This window comes from Strix uralensis, chromosome 1, assembly GCF_047716275.1.
Source record: "Strix uralensis isolate ZFMK-TIS-50842 chromosome 1, bStrUra1, whole genome shotgun sequence".
In the NCBI taxonomy this organism is placed as follows: Eukaryota; Metazoa; Chordata; class Aves; order Strigiformes; family Strigidae; genus Strix; species Strix uralensis.
The window spans coordinates 23,713,722-23,731,227 of record NC_133972.1 but is presented as its reverse complement, the minus strand read 5'-3'; the positions used below and the strand labels follow the sequence as shown (position 1 = coordinate 23,731,227).

The window sequence follows — 17,506 nt, the reverse complement described above, 5'->3', positions numbered from 1 at the left end:
GTTGCACTGAATTCAATAGGATTTATGCATATAAAATGTTTTGTTCTTGGGCTTTGAAGCAGGGACTAGAGCTAATGAATAAATTGAATAAGTAGCTCCTGCAATGAAAACCAGTACTGTATTAGGTACCTAAACAGCATACACAGAGCACAGAGAAGAGTTAAGTTCCCTACTGTTCCTTCAAAGATGTATCATGCACTAAAACACCCACATGTCTTATTACATGGTAGGAGTACAAACAAATGGAGGACCAAGAACTACTAAACATGTACAAATACATGTCAAATACCTCTGTTGGGTGGAAGATGATGTTATCTATTCTAAAGTCCCCATGAATCAGGCTTTCTTCATCATCATGAGGTGGCAAGTTGTTTGCTAACCACTCAGACAGCTTGTTCATGGCAGGAATATCTGTATGAGCAGCTGCATCATATTGTCTTTTCCAAGTTGATACCTAAAGAAATACAAACACTTCAACAGATTCTCCAACTGATTCACAAGTTTTTCAAGAGCACAAAATTCTGAAGCACATGCTTCTGGGCTTTAACTATTACTATGTTACCTGTAAAGTCAGTAAAACCCAGTACCTTTGCATTTGCAAATGTGAACTGTGAGAGCAAAAGATGCAACGAAGACTACCTCTATTTTCTCTTTCAATCCTATTTACATAACCTAGATCTAATATAATTCCAAAAGTGAATGAATACCATTCCCTGAGTGTAGCATTACAGAATTGATCTGAACATAGTAGTAACTTTATACTGTGCACAAATAATTGAACTAAGGGAGGGTGTTTAATAGCTAAAATATAATGGTTACTTTTACAAGTCATTAATAATTAACAATTTAGCTTGCAAATCAAATAAGTCTTCAAAGGTCTAACAAAACAAGAGAATTCTTTTGAAGTGCTGTACCTGTCTTCTGCAGTATCCTGGTCCTCTGCCATATCCTTGGAGACCCAAAGACTGTAAATCAAAGGAGTGTAACAGGGCCAAAGTTTCTATCATTGCAATATACAAGGCAGAACGCTCTGCTGGGCCCACTTCAGGCAGTGAGAGGTCTCGGAAGATGCGACCCTAGAAACATCATAAATCAGATATTTGGCGGGATGTACACATCAGATGAAGAGAAGTAAAGCTATACATTTCAGGAGCAAAACCAAATGCAGTGAACCAACACTTCCCATACAATCAAAAACTCCTTCCTCATTTATTTTATTCCTTGCCCAGGACAGATGAAGGGATTCACAGTAATCTCAGATCATTAGTATAGAGGATATTTATTGGAAGGCAATTAAAATAACAGATATATTCAGTAGATGAAAGTCTGAATTAGAGCACTCAATCGAGATATCCTCAAGCTTGAAAGCACCAGGAAAAAAACATGTTACTGTATTGTCTCTAACAGCTAACTTCCAGAAAAAAATATCAGTGAAGACCCTGGGGGGGCAGGGGCAGGTGGGGAGAGGAGGCGAATGGGTGGGTTGTACCTACAAGGAGGCAAGCAATCCAAAGAAATTCACCTGCATTCCCCTTAAAAGCAGCTTAGTATGTTTAGAAGATGGGTTTGGTTTTCCATTTTCTCCTTTAATTTTGACCCTGCCAGTAACAGACTGGAAAAGAAAAAACAGACTCTTCTCTAAGTTCCTCAGTTCCACTGGTTCACATGCTGACTTCAATATGTTTACATAGCTAAAGCACCAACAGAACTTTTTTGCTGAAAGATTCCACATAACAAATCTAGAAATCAGATTTTGTATTGTGTAATATTCAACACAATCAATGTATGATTGTTTTCTAAATACACAATGTATTTGTTAAAAAGAGTACACTGCTGTCCATCTTAGAATAGATACTGTAAATTTACATCCTTAGAAATGTCAATATAACCGTAGCAGGGTTTCTCATTATGGAACCACTTTGTTCTAGTTGAAATCAGAAAAATTCTCCATCTTTAATGTAAGAAATTTGCTTCAAATTCTTCATAGCTTTTACATTTTATTTTCACCTGGATTCATAGTTTTTGTAGGAAGGTTAATTTAATCTTCAGGAATTGGCCCATAAAGTCTTACATTTCATCAGGATTCAGTGAACCTGATGATAGGGTAGGATGCAATGAAAAGGAAGAGGCCTGAATTCAAATCCTCCTCCCAAAGGAAAAAAAAGACATGATACAGCAGACTTACACTCAGAGTCACCAAAATCTAACTGGAACAGCAACAACTCTGCTATGGCAGTCCCAGAGCGATGGGCCACAGAGCGAGCTATGCCATGCTCTTTCTGAAAGTAGTGCTTGAGCTGGAATCCTGCTTGGTTTTCAAGAAAAGGTGATTGCATGTACATTACTATCTTCAGTACTAAACAGGTCCCAGGATGTCCAGGGATCCAGTATAACTTTATAGCACGATCATTCTCCCTCTGACTTGTCTATGCTTTTCACAGAAGTAATACTGACTCATTTCAAGACATCCTTCTGAGAGCTCAAATGAGAACGAGAGGTTAAATACCGAGCTGAAAATTTCGACAAAGTAGGAAATAAGTTCTGAGGAAGCTGAAATCAGTGAGAATCTCTGATAGCTAACATTTCTTAAAAATATCAGAAGATTATTTATATCACAAAGCTTAGTAAATGCTGAATAAGGCTCTAACAGAAAAGTTTTAAACAATTTAAAAGCAGCTTGTAGTAGGGAGAAGAAAAGAATCTCACATTGGAGAACCAACCTGCACATGCTGCATTACATAAAATTCTGTTCCAATGATAGAAACGTCACTGCAATATAGCAGGGGCTCAGGCACTGGAAATCCAGCTGAAAACAAGGCTTTCTGCACACGATATTCTCTATCGATCTGAAGAAGACACAGAACTTAAGTTCAAAGAAAAGCTCTCAGACATAAATGAGTACAGTGAATGACAACGTATCCTCTTAAACGTTCAGTTATGTGTATAGCACAGAAAACTGGAAATGATCCACCAATTCATTGCATCTCTAGACACATTCAACAATGTGCCTCACTATCATGTATAGGACTTATCCACCTGCAATACAAAGTGTTTGGAGCTCGCTGAAGAGTGTTACTTACCTTGTGAGCTCTAGGTAAAAGAGGGCCATGGGGCTTCTTCCTGAGCACATAAGCCTGCCCACCCTTCTGAAGATAAAAGGTTGGATTTGACTGGCCTAAGCTACAAAGAGAAAGATTATAATTACTTATGAATTCAAGTACTTACAAATTTGCAAACTACTAACAGAAATGATGCAAACTGACTTGGCCTGATCAAAATGACAAGACAGAGGAAAGTGGTCTTTTCAAGAGTTGTTGTCTTTTTTTTTAAATATAGTCTTACAAGGATGCAAGTGATAGCCTACAAAACTAGAAGTCAGAGGTTCTATTCCTACCTAGAAAAAAGATGACTTCTGTCACTGCAGAGGTCACAGATACTCAATTTGTTCTCCTGTGGAATGGAGATAGCATTTACCTCTCCTCCCTAAAGAGACATTATTAATGTTTTCAAGGTATGCAGTAGATACTAACTTTAAAGTTTTCCGATGTGGAGGAAATTAAACAGAGCAGAATTTACACTAGCCCATAATTGTATTTGACCTTTGTCAAGCTGTAGTTTGAACAATGTAAGCATATAGAAAGCTCTAAATAACTGATGAATTCTACTACCAAGCCCCACTGTATGCTAGCTTCATCATCACATACATATGCTATGCTTAAGAGACTGTAAAGTTTTAAAGGATGAATGTTGCTGCAGGAAACAATCATAGAAATTAGACATTTTGATAACATACATGTGTAAAAGTGAAGGACAAACTAGTTAAACCCTTCCATATCTCAACCAAGCTCATTATTTTCCTCAAGGCTCTGTGCTAATCTACATGCCTTCCCCTCTTCATTCTGGATCATTTTTAAGATGCCTTCTGACTTCAATAAAAGATTAGACTAGCATTGGAAAATCAAAATCAAGTGAACTTTTGCCCTCATGCGCACCACGACACTTCCATTCTCCCTGGGGCAGTCAGGGCATAGTCTGTAAAACAGGTTAACAAGCATATGGCATGCACAAATACTCTGCCTGGCACAACAGAGATTTCGATTGGTTGAAGCCTTGAAGTGCAACCACAAGACAAAGTAGTAAAAGCATAAATACTGGTAATATTTTAGCAGATTTTACTATTAGCAACTCTCCTGAGGCCCCTCCTACAATCTCCTCAACTGAAGTACATACGAGGATTACAGTAACAGCTGAGGATTCAATGGATATTTTATACTTGCATCAGAAGACAGTGAAAAATTGTTTACTGTTCCTTATTGATAGCTGCTGATAAAGCTGTTAATGCCATGTTTACAAAGGAATTAGTATGTATTTTTTGAATAACTTCTAATAGTTAGGTCCTGACTGGAAGTCACACAGCCACGCTAGTTAATCTAATTGCTGAATGCAACAGCAGCTTTGGAGCTCGGGTGTAGCACCTCGCTGACACAATGCATTGCTCTCAGGGCATTAATGGGAATCTCAGCCCAGCGTTACACTGTTTTGATTGGTTTGCTTACCTGGCAATAGCCTACGGCTTTTAAAATTGATTTATTATGCCATGTATGTGCTTCTGAACATTATTATCTGTTGTGCCATTAAAAGAGCAGGTGAATCGAGATCTAGCAGTAGGCAATAAAACAACTGTGAGCATGCTCCAACGGAGTGCACCGTGGAGGGCCAGACGCGTTTTTCTGAGGACAGCGGGGCGTCCACCCAACACATGACCCTCCTGCAGACGGCCAACCGCGGCCACAGGGTCTGCCTGTGCCACAGGTCACCTTGGCCGCCACGGCGAACTTTGACTTCTCCAGCCGTTCAAGGGACGAGCCGTTCCCCCGACGGCCCGTGGCTGCCATCACCAGGGCAAAGGGCCCTAACTCCGGCCACTTTTGCTGCCGGGCAGCGAGCAAAGCCGCGGCCCCTCCTCACCTCGCAGAGGCACAATTCGAGCCCAAACTGCGGCTCCGCGCCTCAGGACGCCCCACGGGCGCAGGCCCAGGGCGAGGGCCCGTGTCAACGGCCCTAGAGGCCGCCGCTCGCCCCTCGCAGGCGGTCTCGGGGCAGGAGAGCGGCCCGCCCTTTACCTGTACTGCCTGACAGCCAGAGCCCCCGCGGGCTGCCGAGGGAAGCCGGGCAGGTGGCTGGACAGGTACCGCTCCAAGCTCCCCTGGTCGAAGCGGTGCTGCCGCCGCACCTCGCTGGTGCCCGGCTCCGCCGCCATCCCCGCGCTGCGCCGGCGGCGTACGCCCCGCACCCGCCCACCGCGCCGCTACGCTACTGACGGAGGAGCCCCGCCCCGCGTCGCCACGGCAACCGGAGGCGGCTTGGTCCGTCAAGGAAAGCGGCCCCCGGCGCCGGGCGGCTTCTCCGGCGAGAAGGCGGCTCCCGGGAGGTAGTTACCGCCGCGGCTGCCACCCGCCCTCGCCGCGTCATCGCCAGAGCCCGCTCGCTGCCCGCTGCGGGGCGGCAGGAGGCCCGCGCCGGGCGGGAACGCTCCCTGAGGCGGCGGCGCGAGCGGGGGGCGGCGCTCCCCGCCGCTCCCGGAAGCTGCCCCGGGCGGGGAGACGTGTCGCTGCGGAGGGGCCGGCGCCGCCATGGCGGGGCTGAGCCGGCTGGAGCAGCTGGAGCGGCGTGTGCGGGAGCTGGAGGAGGAGCTGGCCCGGGAGAGGGGTGAGCGGCGGGCGGTGCGGCCCCGCATCGAGAGCATGAGCCCGGAGGTGACGGACTCCAACCCCTACAGGTGCGACCGGGGGGATTGCACCGACCGGGCGAGGGCCAGGGCTGAGCCGGGGGAGGAGGCCCGAAGGCTGAGTCAGGGTGCAGAGGCTGGGCTGTGGGGTCACAGGCCGTGGGTTGGAACTGCGGGTCTGGGTAAGGGGGAAAAGGGGTGTGGAGGTGGGCTCGGGGAGGTGGGGGACTACGGGATGGGGCTGGGTGCGCTGAGGAGGCTGTCAGGGCAGTGCTGAAGGCAGGTGCTCGGTGGGGAGGAGGGGAGGGGTGCTCTCAGATTTCCCACCCGACTGGGGTGGCAGGGGTGTGTACATCGGGTTACTTTGTGTTACCTTGCTTTACAGTACAGGGAGAGAGAGAGGAAACTGAGTTTTTCAGCCAACTGGCTGATAAAGGGGACAGGTGTTGGTATTACATGAGGTCTTAGTCCTCTAACTTTCCCATTTTAGAGTTTGGTTTAGAGAAGTCTTGAGCATGTGGGATCCCTTCTAATGCTCAGTGCTTCTGGAAATCTGATGCTTGTTTTTTTTTTTTTTCAGAATGAATTGCCTTAATACAAGTTGATACTTGTACTTTCATTGATATTTTCAATGAAAAAATGCAATAGCGGGATAAAATGTTACTTTAAAATTCTTCCAGTTATCCTCACAACCTGATATTCTCTAATTTGTTTTTTTTTAATGTTATGTTAATCTAATCAAATTGATCAGAAAACAGTGGAAGAGTTTTCAGTGGCCTGCTGCCATATGGTTCATTGCAGAAAAAAGTGTAGGCTTTCATTCTGTAAATCAGGGATTCATTTACAAAAATAGCTATAGGTCCTCCTGATTTCATTGATGTTACTCATACCAACTGAATAAGTACATGAGTTTCCACAGGGTTAGTACTCTGTTGCTGTTGCTAATAGGAAAGCATCTACTATCTCATTTAGACTGTATCTAGCTGGCAATCACGACTGCAGTGAAAACAGCAGGCTTGAGTTTGGTGCTTGGTGGGGTTATTTTTGAAGCAAAAGTGATTTTATATATCTGAAAAGCGAAATTGCTATTAGAAATGTAGAGAGCATTTTCTGTATAATATTTCTTTTTTTCTTTGTAGTCGCTTGATGGCATTAAAAAGAATGGGAATTGTCAAAGACTATGAGGTAGGATTCTATCTGTGTTAAAACAGCCTTGCATATTTTCCCTGAGGACCACTTTTGATATACTGATCTGTATTTTATTTCTTTCTACAGAAAATCCGTACTTTTACAGTTGCAGTGGTAGGTGTAGGTGGCGTTGGCAGCGTGACTGCTGAAATGTTGACAAGGTGTGGCATTGGTAAGGTAATGAGAGTTTTCTTCTTCTACTTCTTTATAGTAGATGCACCAGTCTTCTTCATAGAGATTTGATTTCACTCGGTTGATTTTGCCCAAATAAAAAAGTACTATGAAGAAAGCACTCAAGAACAGCAGTTGTGTAAACATCACAAATGAAGAGGCTGTATTTTTCTTATGCTAGTAAAATTGATTTACTTAGGGCTTAATCCTGTATCGTGGATAATTCTTGTTTGGATGCTTGTCTTCTCCATGCTCTTATATGAGCCCATCTGTCAAACCTTCATACTGGATTATGGCAAAAGGAAAACAAATTAAAGAAAAAATATGAGGTAACTTGCATAGAAGATTAAGTCTTATGAGAAAAAGTTGATATTCCCAAAATTGAAATGTGGTAGATGCCAAACAGATTTTTATCACAAACATTAGTTCATCATGTGGCAGACTTAGAGCTAAAAATTTATCAGCAGTTAAGAATAATTTGATGTGTGTATAGGTAAGAAGAACTTCCAGAGCTAGTAGAACAGAACATCTTGAGCATAGAAAAGGGCATTAGATAGTTGATTCAGAATTTATAATAATCAACATGTCCACGTATTATGGGGGTATTTTAAGTGAATTGCTTTTGAAGAACGACATGCCGAGTCAAGTGAAAGAAATGACACGTTTCTAGTTAATGCCATAATAGCAAGTAGGAATGTGATAACAGAGTTCATAGCGTTCATGTAGATAATCTGTTGAATATTCTTAGTTTAGATCAAATGAACAGATTGTTTTTTATTAAGAGTGGGGTTTGTGACTTAACGAATCCGTTCCTGGTGAATGGCAGTTAGAATTCAGTCTTTCATGTACTTACAATATTGGTAACTTCTGTACGTGAACTGAATGGGGGGTGTTTGGTTGGGGGTTTTTGGTTTTGTTTCTAGAATGAGTTTTGTTGTTTAAAATGCCTTGCCATAGTGCTCTGGTTGCAGAGTCTTTGGAGATTCACCTTTGTTAATACAATCTTTATTGCAGCTGCTTCTGTTTGATTATGACAAGGTGGAATTGGCAAACATGAACAGGCTCTTCTTCCAACCTCATCAAGCTGGATTAAGCAAAGTGCAAGCAGCAGAGCATACTTTGAGGTATAATTTAGAGAAGTGGGTATCAAAATGTATTTACCCAGGGTGCTGCTCCGGAAGAACGATGCTCCAGAAGAACTCTTAATCACTTGCAAAGTAGCATGATCTAATTTGGAAATTTGCATATAAAATAGTTGTGGGAGTGGTTGATACTTTAAGGACGTTTTTGTACTGGCCAAAACCTTAATGTAAGTCTACTTTTAAAGTATAGCTAATTTTTCTCAGAAGTTTGGTATAAACTATGCCACTTCATTATGTTGTGGTTATTTCCTCATTTCATCTGTGAATTTTTGACAAATATGGGTATATTCTAGACTTCAGACTGGAACCTTAAGGCTGTAGCAACGCTTGTGAAGTTAAGGAGTAGAATGTAAGTTATCACTGTATATATTGATATTGACTCATTTCCTCCATAAGGAATATTAATCCTGATGTTCAATTTGAAGTACATAACTACAACATCACAACACTGGACAACTTTGAACACTTCATGGATAGAATAAGGTAAAAATCTTTCAGCCAAAGCATATTGCAAACTTCTGCTGATGTGTGGCTCTATACAGCCTCACATTTTTATTGTTGGTTTTTTTTTTTTTTCAGTTTAATGACTTCCAATTGAAAACCATGTATATATGAAGACATTTCTGCCTAGACCTTTTCTCTAGAGTTGGCATTTATTTCTACTGTTACATGGTAGTATTAGTGCATCTTTAGATTTCCAACCAAAGTTGCAGGTCTTATAGGCTTTTCCCATTACAGAAAACAGATCAGATCATATTTTTACTGCTCTGGAGTAGTTTCCAGAATGCTTTATAGCATGAAGAAAGAAAATAGTTATTAGTGAATCTCACAGAGAAGTTCTGAAATAACTCTTCCCATTTGCAGTTATGTCGTACAAAGATACAATTCTCCAATACTTTGTACTGTGAGTGTATACTATATAAAACTTCTTTTAATGTAAAATGCCCATATATTTAAATCCCAGCTTCAGCATGCTGTTGTCTCTACTGTAGATCTAAGATGCTAGTTGTATCCTCTTCTGCATTTGCACAAGTTTTGTTAGAAATACACTTCCCGTGTGCCTCTTGTACTCCAAAGCAGCATGTTGATTGCCATGTTGGTATTTTGTTCTGCCAGCATTTTCATGCAAACTTCTGACACTTATTTCAGTAACGGTGCACTAGAGGAAGGGAAGCCTGTCGATCTTGTTCTAAGTTGCGTGGACAACTTTGAAGCTCGCATGGCAATTAACACGGTAAGGCCACCAAAGGCATGAGCTTGTGGAAGTCTATATTCTCCTGTAAATAATGTGGGAAATTGTGGGGACTAGAGAAAAGACAGGAACTTATCAAGGATCTTCTAAGAAATTTCCTCCTTGGTTTAAGGAAACAGAATCTGAGCTTTTACCCAATTCTTATGAAACACATTTTATATGTATAACTGTAGACTAACAGCTAATGATTAGTAAAAGAGTAAGTATCGTAATTCCTCTCTGTCTTTCCAAATTATCCTGTTTATATAAAGGTATTATCAAAGCCTGACATGTTAAATCTTAAAACCTTTTTAACTGTGTATAGCTAATTGTATACTTCATATGACGTTTTGTATACTAAAAATGTCTTGAGGCTAATCAAACCTAATCAAACTGTTTTTCTTTATAGTAGTAGCCACTGTAGGGTATGTGCCAAACACGTGTTCTGTTATCCTTCAGCTAACTTGATCTGCAGATTGCGTGCACTGAGGGTACACAGAGACACTACATCCATGCCGCTAAAAGTAGTTTGTGCAATTAGATTCTGTAGTGTGCTAGTAACCGGATCACTAATGCCTGTATTTGTTCAGAAGTCTCAGGGCCTCAGGAAAGCACAAAGGGCTGGCTTCATGAGGACAGCTTTACTTTGTCCTTTGAGAAACAATTTCTATTCTACCTTTTCATGTTCCTTTTTCTGATCATAGCCTTTTTATCTTAAAGCAGGAAGGTCAATGTATTTAATCACTCTCAATCTACGGGGTTTTTTTCTTCCATTATCCTTCTGCGGTGCTGATGTGTTTTTCTGTGTTTATAAGGCCTGCAATGAACTTGGACAAATCTGGATGGAATCTGGAGTGAGTGAAAATGCAGTATCAGGACATATACAGCTGATCATACCTGGTGAAACTGCTTGTTTCGCGGTATGCGGTGCTCTGCTGAATTCTTCATTTGTCTTTTACAGTGGGGCTGGGAGTGTGAAGATCAGCTGGCTAGTGAATGTGAGCCTGGCACAGCTGATAGAGTAGCTTAAAATTTTGTGTGATCTGTGCTTTTTTTAAATACTTTTTTTAAACTGAATTTCTTTATTTTCCCCTTAGTGTGCTCCTCCACTTGTAGTTGCTGCAAATATTGATGAGAAAACATTAAAACGAGAAGGAGTTTGTGCAGCTAGTCTTCCTACAACTATGGGTGTCGTGGCAGGAATTCTTGTACAAAATGTTCTGAAGTAAGTGACTGAATTGCTGCTATTCAGTGTACAGCACCGTAAGAGAAAGAAGCCTGAAGGAACATTTCATGATGATGGGTCTGGTTCTTTTTATATGTTTGTGGCCTATTTCCTAAAGGCAGTGGCATCACTGGACAGGGCTGAAATATACACTGCTTGAATCACTGCTGTGTTTACTTTGGAGCTGCTGTTCTTAATAGAACTTTACAGGGGTAAGGAAAAGTCTTCAGAGTTTTCCTAAGAATTTATCTTACTGCACGCACACGCTTTTTATTTTTTATTCCCTGTAGTTCTGCATGTAAACATGCTCTCATTTGACATCACTGAATTATACACAAAAATAATATGGTGCTAACTCTTTGAAATTTTGTACATGGACAAAGAAAAAAATCATTTCTCTTGCAGTGTTTGTATTCTAACCTGAGGTAAATGAAAAATAGGCATATAGCAATAGGAGGTATTTTAATACTTTCAAAAAGTAGTCACATGACTCCAGCTGCTAAAAGAACTGCCTGTATCAGCAAGGAAAATTCTTTAACAACTTTGTATTTGGTTTCAAAACGATGCACAGCCTTTTACAAGCATTTTTGAGAATAGGATCTTATTTAGCCTATTTTTAGCCTTAGCTTGGTTTTGTCAGTTCCCCAAAAATTTCTAGTTACAAAGAATAAAAATACTGTTTGCAAGTGTGCCTGCAAACAACTAAGCACCATTTTCAGCTGTGCAGAGAGGTATTACATAAAATTACATAGCAACAGGTGTTTAATGAAGAATGCAAATGTTGCAGCGTAATTTAAATCTTTATTTTCATTGCCAGTATGACCCTGTAGTAAAGATGATTAAACTGATTCTGATTAGCTGTTGAAAACTCTCCCTTCATAATACAGAGCACCTGAGTGTTTCAAGCAATGGATTAAGGCACAGGAGAAAACTGCTTACACTTAAACTTTTGTTTTTCTGAGACTGTAGCTGCCTTGTTCTCCACACACACCACAAGAGGACTGGGTTCTATGATGATGCAGTTACGCTGTGGTCAGGTGACTACAGCTTATCTTAAAACAATTACAGTAATTTTTTACAACTTCACTAGTGTGAAAGTGTATTCAAAAAGTTCTTTGAGGAAAAATTATTCCTTGAGCAACTGAATTTTTAGGTTTGCATCTGTATATAAGGGTCTGCTTTCTCTGTTTGTGTTTCTAGATACCTGTTAAATTTTGGTACTGTGAGTTATTATCTTGGTTACAATGCCATGCAGGATTTCTTTCCAACTATGTCTATGAAGCCAAATCCACAATGTAGTGACCAAAATTGCAGAAAACAGCAAGAAAATTATAAGGTAAAAATGCTTTAGGTTTTAGGCAGACTGGCTTGCATTCAGTTAGATAGTATTTGCTTGTGCAGTAATTGCTCAACCTTTCTGGCAGTCATCTATTTTTGAGTGTTAATGGGTTTGGGTTTTTATAACTTGCAGGTATTCTGCGTTTTTATGCCTAACAAATTTCTAAATGGTGACTGCGTATCTTAAAAGAAGTGTGAATATTAGATCTGATCATCTTTGTTGATGAAAATTGGATTATTACATATATTGTGGGTTTTATTTTTTTCTGTTTTTCCTTCAGAAAAAAGAAGCTGCACGACCAAAACAAGAAGTAGTTGAACAGGAAGAAGAAATAGTACATGAAGACAATGACTGGGGTAAGTAATCAAGTGGAGATGAAATGATGTTCCCCATACCAAGCTTCAGTTAAATTCTTTGTCTTAGGTGAACACACTGTAGGGTACATGGGACTTCTCACGGTTCCTATTTTTTGTGCCTTACACTGCATAATTACTACTGGCTTTTCACAGGTTTTGACAGCAATGCTGCTAACACAACTTGATGATGTAGTTTTAGTATAATGAGCAGGTTTTAGGCGCAAAAATTAACAATGTTTGTATAAAATACTTTCTCAGATGATGGTCTGAAGATATGAATGAAAGATGTGAGAAGATTTATTCGCTGTGTGTTTGTTTTAAATATGTAGCTAAAGAGCATTTGTCACTTCCATAACCACTACACTAAGGCATCCCCATTGATCTTTTTATTCCTCCAAGGGCTTTAAATAAAGAATTGCCTTAAGAAATGGTACGTGCATTTTATATAGCCATTTCAAGAATGGATGTATACATTCTGTTGATTACATGATAGAGAAAATAGTCTTAGCTTACCATTGTTAAGTGTCCTCACAGTAAGATTAAACTGCTGAGGACAAGGGAGTCCTATAGGAGAGGTGTCGTTCTTGTCCACAAGTTCCATGTATGGAACCCTTTCATATATTGTAAAGGGAAAACGTTTTGCATTGATAATGGGAATGAAGTAATTGAAATCAAAGGTCTTTCTGGTCTTCAATTTTTTCTATTTTAGAAAAGTAGCTGTGGTTTTCCTTGTGCTATGATAACGTAGTGATTAATGAACTTTTTCATCTAACTTCTAATGGAGCTCTCAATTCCTTTTAATGCAAAGGCATCGAGTTAGTATCAGAAATTTCAGAAGATGAGCTGAAGGCTGCATCTGGCCCAGTACCTGAGCTTCCCCAGGGAATTACAGTAGCATATACTATCCCAAACAAGGTAATATATTTATTCTTTATGAATACACTTATTTTTTTAAATACATTTTATAGATTGAATCTATAGTATGAGCCAGCTTGGTTACCCTTTAAACCTAAAATAAAATTCCATTCTGAACAATTCCAGTAAAACTGTACCTCGGTACATCGAACTCCTGTCTTACATGGTCTGGTTTTGGGTTTCTATGAAATATATTTCAGTATGGATGTGAGCATGAATGTAGTTTTGAGTGCTAGGAATGAATGTATTTGGGGGACGGGAGGGAAAGCAAATGTGAATTTCTCAGTTGGTATTTTGGTGACTAATATTTTAACCATATTTATTTAGTAAAAGCTCTATGTAGTCAAAGAGCAATTAGTGTACCTGGGGAATGCAGAATCTGTATGTATCGCAGCCAGAACATTCTCACTCCCAGTCAGAATACAGTTTACAATTTAAATTTGTAATAATTTAAGCCTAATCTTGCAATTGAGTGCTTGGTTCTAGGAAAATGGTGTGGTAACAGCTTATTTGTGCAGCGTTTTTTGTTCACTATTTTGTTGCCAACTTTTTCTTCCTGTTCCTAATAGGAAGAGAATTTGCTAACTGAGGAAATGGTAGCTGAGCCTGAAGAAAGCCTAGAAGAACTCATGGCCAAAATGAGAAACATGTAGCAAACCCAATATTAAGTACAACTTTTGGGAGTTTGGATTGACACTGGATTTTGAGAAGACCAGACTTTTTTTTTTTTTTTTTTTTCCCCTCCTTTTTTACCTCAACTGAAACTTATCTTTACATTTCTGATGAAATTGAACTGTTACAGGAGCAGGAAGGAAACAGACTTACTTTGTTTCTATTCTGTTGTCTAGTCTTTAAGATAGTGAGTTGTGCTACTGTAAATTTTAATTTCTCAGCATTGCTAGGGGCCAGATGCTCAGTAGAAAATAGGAGGAGATGGTAAACTACCAAAAGTAGGCGTAGCACATTCTATGCAACATCATGTGATGGAACAGTACATAGTATAGGACAAGCGAAAGATGAAATCTGCTGCAGTGGACTGAGTAGGTCAAGGGCAGGTGATCGTGCCTCACTCATACTGCTGCTCCTGATTTTCCAAGCACTTGTGTTCATCTTTGTTCACTGGTGTCTGTAAATTCTTGGTGTGGGTCGTGCTGTGGTTTCTTATTTCTGAGCAAACAGAACATTACAGCTTTTTTATCTGCCTTAAATAGCTCTGGGATGGAATATTTTTTTAGATTTCCCTAGTTTTATCAATGTTTTACTACTGCTTGTTCTTAAATAGCTGCCTGTATGTTTTGTATGTAATAATATTTTGACTACGCTGTGACAAGGCAAAGTCTTTTGTTAGTAGATAATTATAGTAGCAGACTGGGTATTGGCATGCCACTATTTCAGCTGGCAGATGCTTTTCATGACAAAATCTGTAAGAATTACCATTAACATTGGAAAGAACAGGCGATTTTGTCTATCTCTTCAAAAATCTCAATATTGTATTTTTGCTGGCTATTAAAATTTTTGCTGTAATTCTGATCCATCCCCATCACATGCGCTATATTGAGGAATATATTTAATCTGAGTTTGCAGAGGAAAGCTTTTAGAATTAGATGCTCTAAACTTTGTGTTGCAAATCTCTTCAGCAGGGTACCTGAGCTATTGTATCTGTCTTGTAAATAATGTTAGTACAGTTGTATTATCTTTTAAATTATCACGTGTTAAACTGACCTGTAAGTGTCCATATCCTGTAGTGCCAGTACACTGCAGAACTGGAAGTATCCATTCCAAATATTTTAACTCCTGTGGGTGTCTGATCCAGAACCTGATCATTGTATTTGGCTTAGAAGAAGGTAAATTTCAGCCTTCGCAGTATAATACAAATATCACCAACTTGGGCTGTTCAAAACCCAGTATGATGCAGCCAACCTAGAGCCAGCTAGTAGTGGTAGTAGGAGTATCCACCCAACATGTAAAAAGAAATATTGTGGAGGTGCTCCTATTTTTTAGGGCAGCTGAATGAATACGGTTACAAACTTCAGAATCTGTTTCCTCTGCAGCTGACACCAGATTATATTATATACATAAAAATAATTGCTAAAGCTAGTGAGGGAGGGTTTAGGTGGGTTTTGGGTGTGGTGCATTACACTGTAAAATGGAAGTGGGTTTTTTGGATTGAGTTCAGTTTTGGAGAATCCAGATTTTAGAAATGAACTGTAAAGAGGGATGGGAAATAGAATAATGAGATCATTACAGAGGTACATACTTGAACCTGTGTCACTAAGTCTACGTTAACTTGATTCAAGTGTCAATTTAAGTGTTCCTTACATTTCTTTGTGTGTCTACCTTTCTGTTGAGAACAATAAAAGTGAGGCAGACACCTGGCTCTGGAGATCCTGATGCAAACAGCCGACTCATTTCTACAACAGCTCAGTTAATCTTGACTCTCAGCTGTTTGGCTGACATGACTGCTGTCACCTGATTGACAGCTTTTCAAGAGGCAACTGTTTACCGTTTTACTTCATGTACAGTTTTATGAGCAAATTAATACAATTTTGTATGCCCACTTACAGAGGATGCAAAATGGTTCTTGTGTTACTTTCAGACTTTCAACTTGTATATACAAGAAGAATTTGAAAGAATTGGAAAATATATTAAGATGATTGTATGTGCCAATGGTTAAAATTATTTAAAAAGAAACAGCATCAAAAAAGCAGCTTTAAGGATTTTTTTTTTTTTAATTAAGACATTTACAAGTATAATCTACTTCAACTATAAAACATAATGGAAAATTTATTACTTTTGTTATGAACTAACATTAAAGCGTATTGCAGTGGTTTAGTCCAGCTTTGTTTCTTTGGCAATCTTATAAAAGCTTACAGTTTTTACAGTGTATCATGAATGTTACTGAGATGTTGATATTCTGACTGTATGATTAAACTCCATTGAAACTGGTGACACTGTTTTGAGGTGGAGTTCTCCTACATAGAAGTATTATTCGGTATATACCAGATATACAAATTACTTTTTTTTTTTTTTTTAAATGTCACAAATCCCGGAACAACTGTCTTAAGAGCGCTAGGACTATAGCTGCATGAGCTTAGGTCCCACACACGGCTTGGAAGACCTTCCACTATTCCTCCTGATCCTGTTTTACTTTCTACAGAAAGTTTTCTTTGGGTTGATAGGGTAAGGATTTTGTTTCCTCACCGCCTTCGCTAATGGACCATGGATGGTTGGGATCTGCTACTTTTTAGGGACTGATTTTTTTCTTCCAAAAGCAACCCTGCAACCTATGAATAAGTTGGAAGTCACTCAAGGGCAGAATAGTAACAGTTCAGAATTGGAAATCACTAAAGGGAGAAGGTCTGAACAACACTGAAGATCTAGAAAGTAGCTTTTTATTTAAGCTAGCAGCATGAAGGAAAACTATTCAGGAGAGCAAGATATATCATTATACCTGTTAAAATCAGACCAGAGGTGACAACCTAGACCAGACATCTGATCATTTGTAACACTGGCTTTAGTGGAGGGGATTACGAAGTCTGAGTAGGCAACAGAAACACATACAAGCTGAGAAGGTTGAGGTTTTGGGGTGTTGGTTTTTTTGTTGTTGGTTGGTTGGGGGGTTCTGGTTGGGTGTTTTGTTTTTTTTTTTTTTTTTTTTCCTTTGCCCCTCTCCTTATTCGGTAACAATCCTGCAAAGAACTTTCCTATTTTCAAAACTTGTCAAGGTGGCTAGAATACAGTGGGAAAAAAAAAACATTTTCTGAAGAGGAAAACATCCAGAGAGCTATCACAAAGTGTCAACTCTCGGTGCTGTATTGTAATACCGTCAAGAGCTATTTTTGATTGATTTTTTTTTTCAACTAAATCTTAATCTTAAAAATCAAATTTGGGTCATATATTTGTTCTATCAATTTTATATACTGTTTTTTTTACCAAGTTACAGCCTTAAATTGCTTCTAACCAGAAGAAGGGCTGAAATGGGTTATATTTAACTCCACTCTAAAAGGGAAAAAAATAGGGTGGAAGGTAAGTACCCCTTGGAAGTAACGGCCATTTGCATTCTTCAAACTGGATCAAATAAATCTTTACATCAGTTGCCTCTGAAACGTTATACTGAGGTTCCAATTAGTTTTTCACTTACATTCAATTTTTTATAAAACCTTTTTTTAGTATGTATTTAAATTGATTAATGGATTTACACACTGCATGAG

At 39.5% G+C, this 17,506-nt stretch overlaps 2 protein-coding genes across 4 annotated transcripts in view; one reads left to right on the top strand and one right to left on the bottom strand.

The window, feature by feature from the left end:
- The window catches only part of ACAD11 (acyl-CoA dehydrogenase family member 11), a 31,493-nt gene extending 26,177 nt beyond the window's left edge, over positions 1-5,316 (bottom strand). Inside the window, exons 1-5 of one of the 2 annotated variants that reach the window (XM_074859938.1) lie at positions 5,124-5,316; positions 3,081-3,180; positions 2,721-2,846; positions 915-1,076; positions 290-454 (exon numbers count right to left, since the gene is read on the bottom strand). In XM_074859938.1, coding sequence (XP_074716039.1) covers positions 290-454; positions 915-1,076; positions 2,721-2,846; positions 3,081-3,180; positions 5,124-5,260 — 690 coding nt within the window. In that variant the 5' untranslated portion in view covers positions 5,261-5,316. The remainder of the gene's footprint in view (positions 1-289; positions 455-914; positions 1,077-2,720; positions 2,847-3,080; positions 3,181-5,123) is intronic. The other variant, XM_074859928.1, reaches the window with a different exon arrangement.
- Positions 5,317-5,559: 243 nt separating this feature from the next.
- UBA5 (ubiquitin like modifier activating enzyme 5) lies at positions 5,560-16,242 on the top strand. Of its 2 annotated transcripts, XM_074859905.1 has the most exons (12): positions 5,560-5,779; positions 6,868-6,913; positions 7,004-7,093; positions 8,102-8,211; positions 8,626-8,712; positions 9,379-9,463; positions 10,276-10,380; positions 10,558-10,685; positions 11,886-12,021; positions 12,305-12,380; positions 13,189-13,295; positions 13,865-16,242. In XM_074859905.1, exons 1-12 carry the CDS (start codon positions 5,634-5,636, stop codon positions 13,946-13,948), a joined length of 1,200 nt encoding a protein of 399 aa, XP_074716006.1. In that variant the 5' UTR covers positions 5,560-5,633; the 3' UTR covers positions 13,949-16,242. The 2 variants fall into 2 exon arrangements, with proteins under 2 accessions (XP_074716006.1, XP_074716015.1); XM_074859914.1 differs by lacking the exons at positions 5,560-5,779; positions 6,868-6,913 and having other exon boundaries at positions 7,006-7,088.
- Positions 16,243-17,506: the final 1,264 nt, after the last annotated feature.

Coding starts and splice junctions, on each gene's coding strand:
- UBA5 (XM_074859905.1), top strand. CDS start 5,634: ATGGCGGGGCTGAGCCGGCTGGAGCAGCTGGAGCGGCGTGTGCGGGAG. Junction 8,713..9,378: donor CACTTCATGGATAGAATAAG/GTAAAAATCTTT, acceptor CACTTATTTCAG/TAACGGTGCACTAGAGGAAG. Junction 12,022..12,304: donor AACAGCAAGAAAATTATAAG/GTAAAAATGCTT, acceptor TTTTTCCTTCAG/AAAAAAGAAGCTGCACGACC.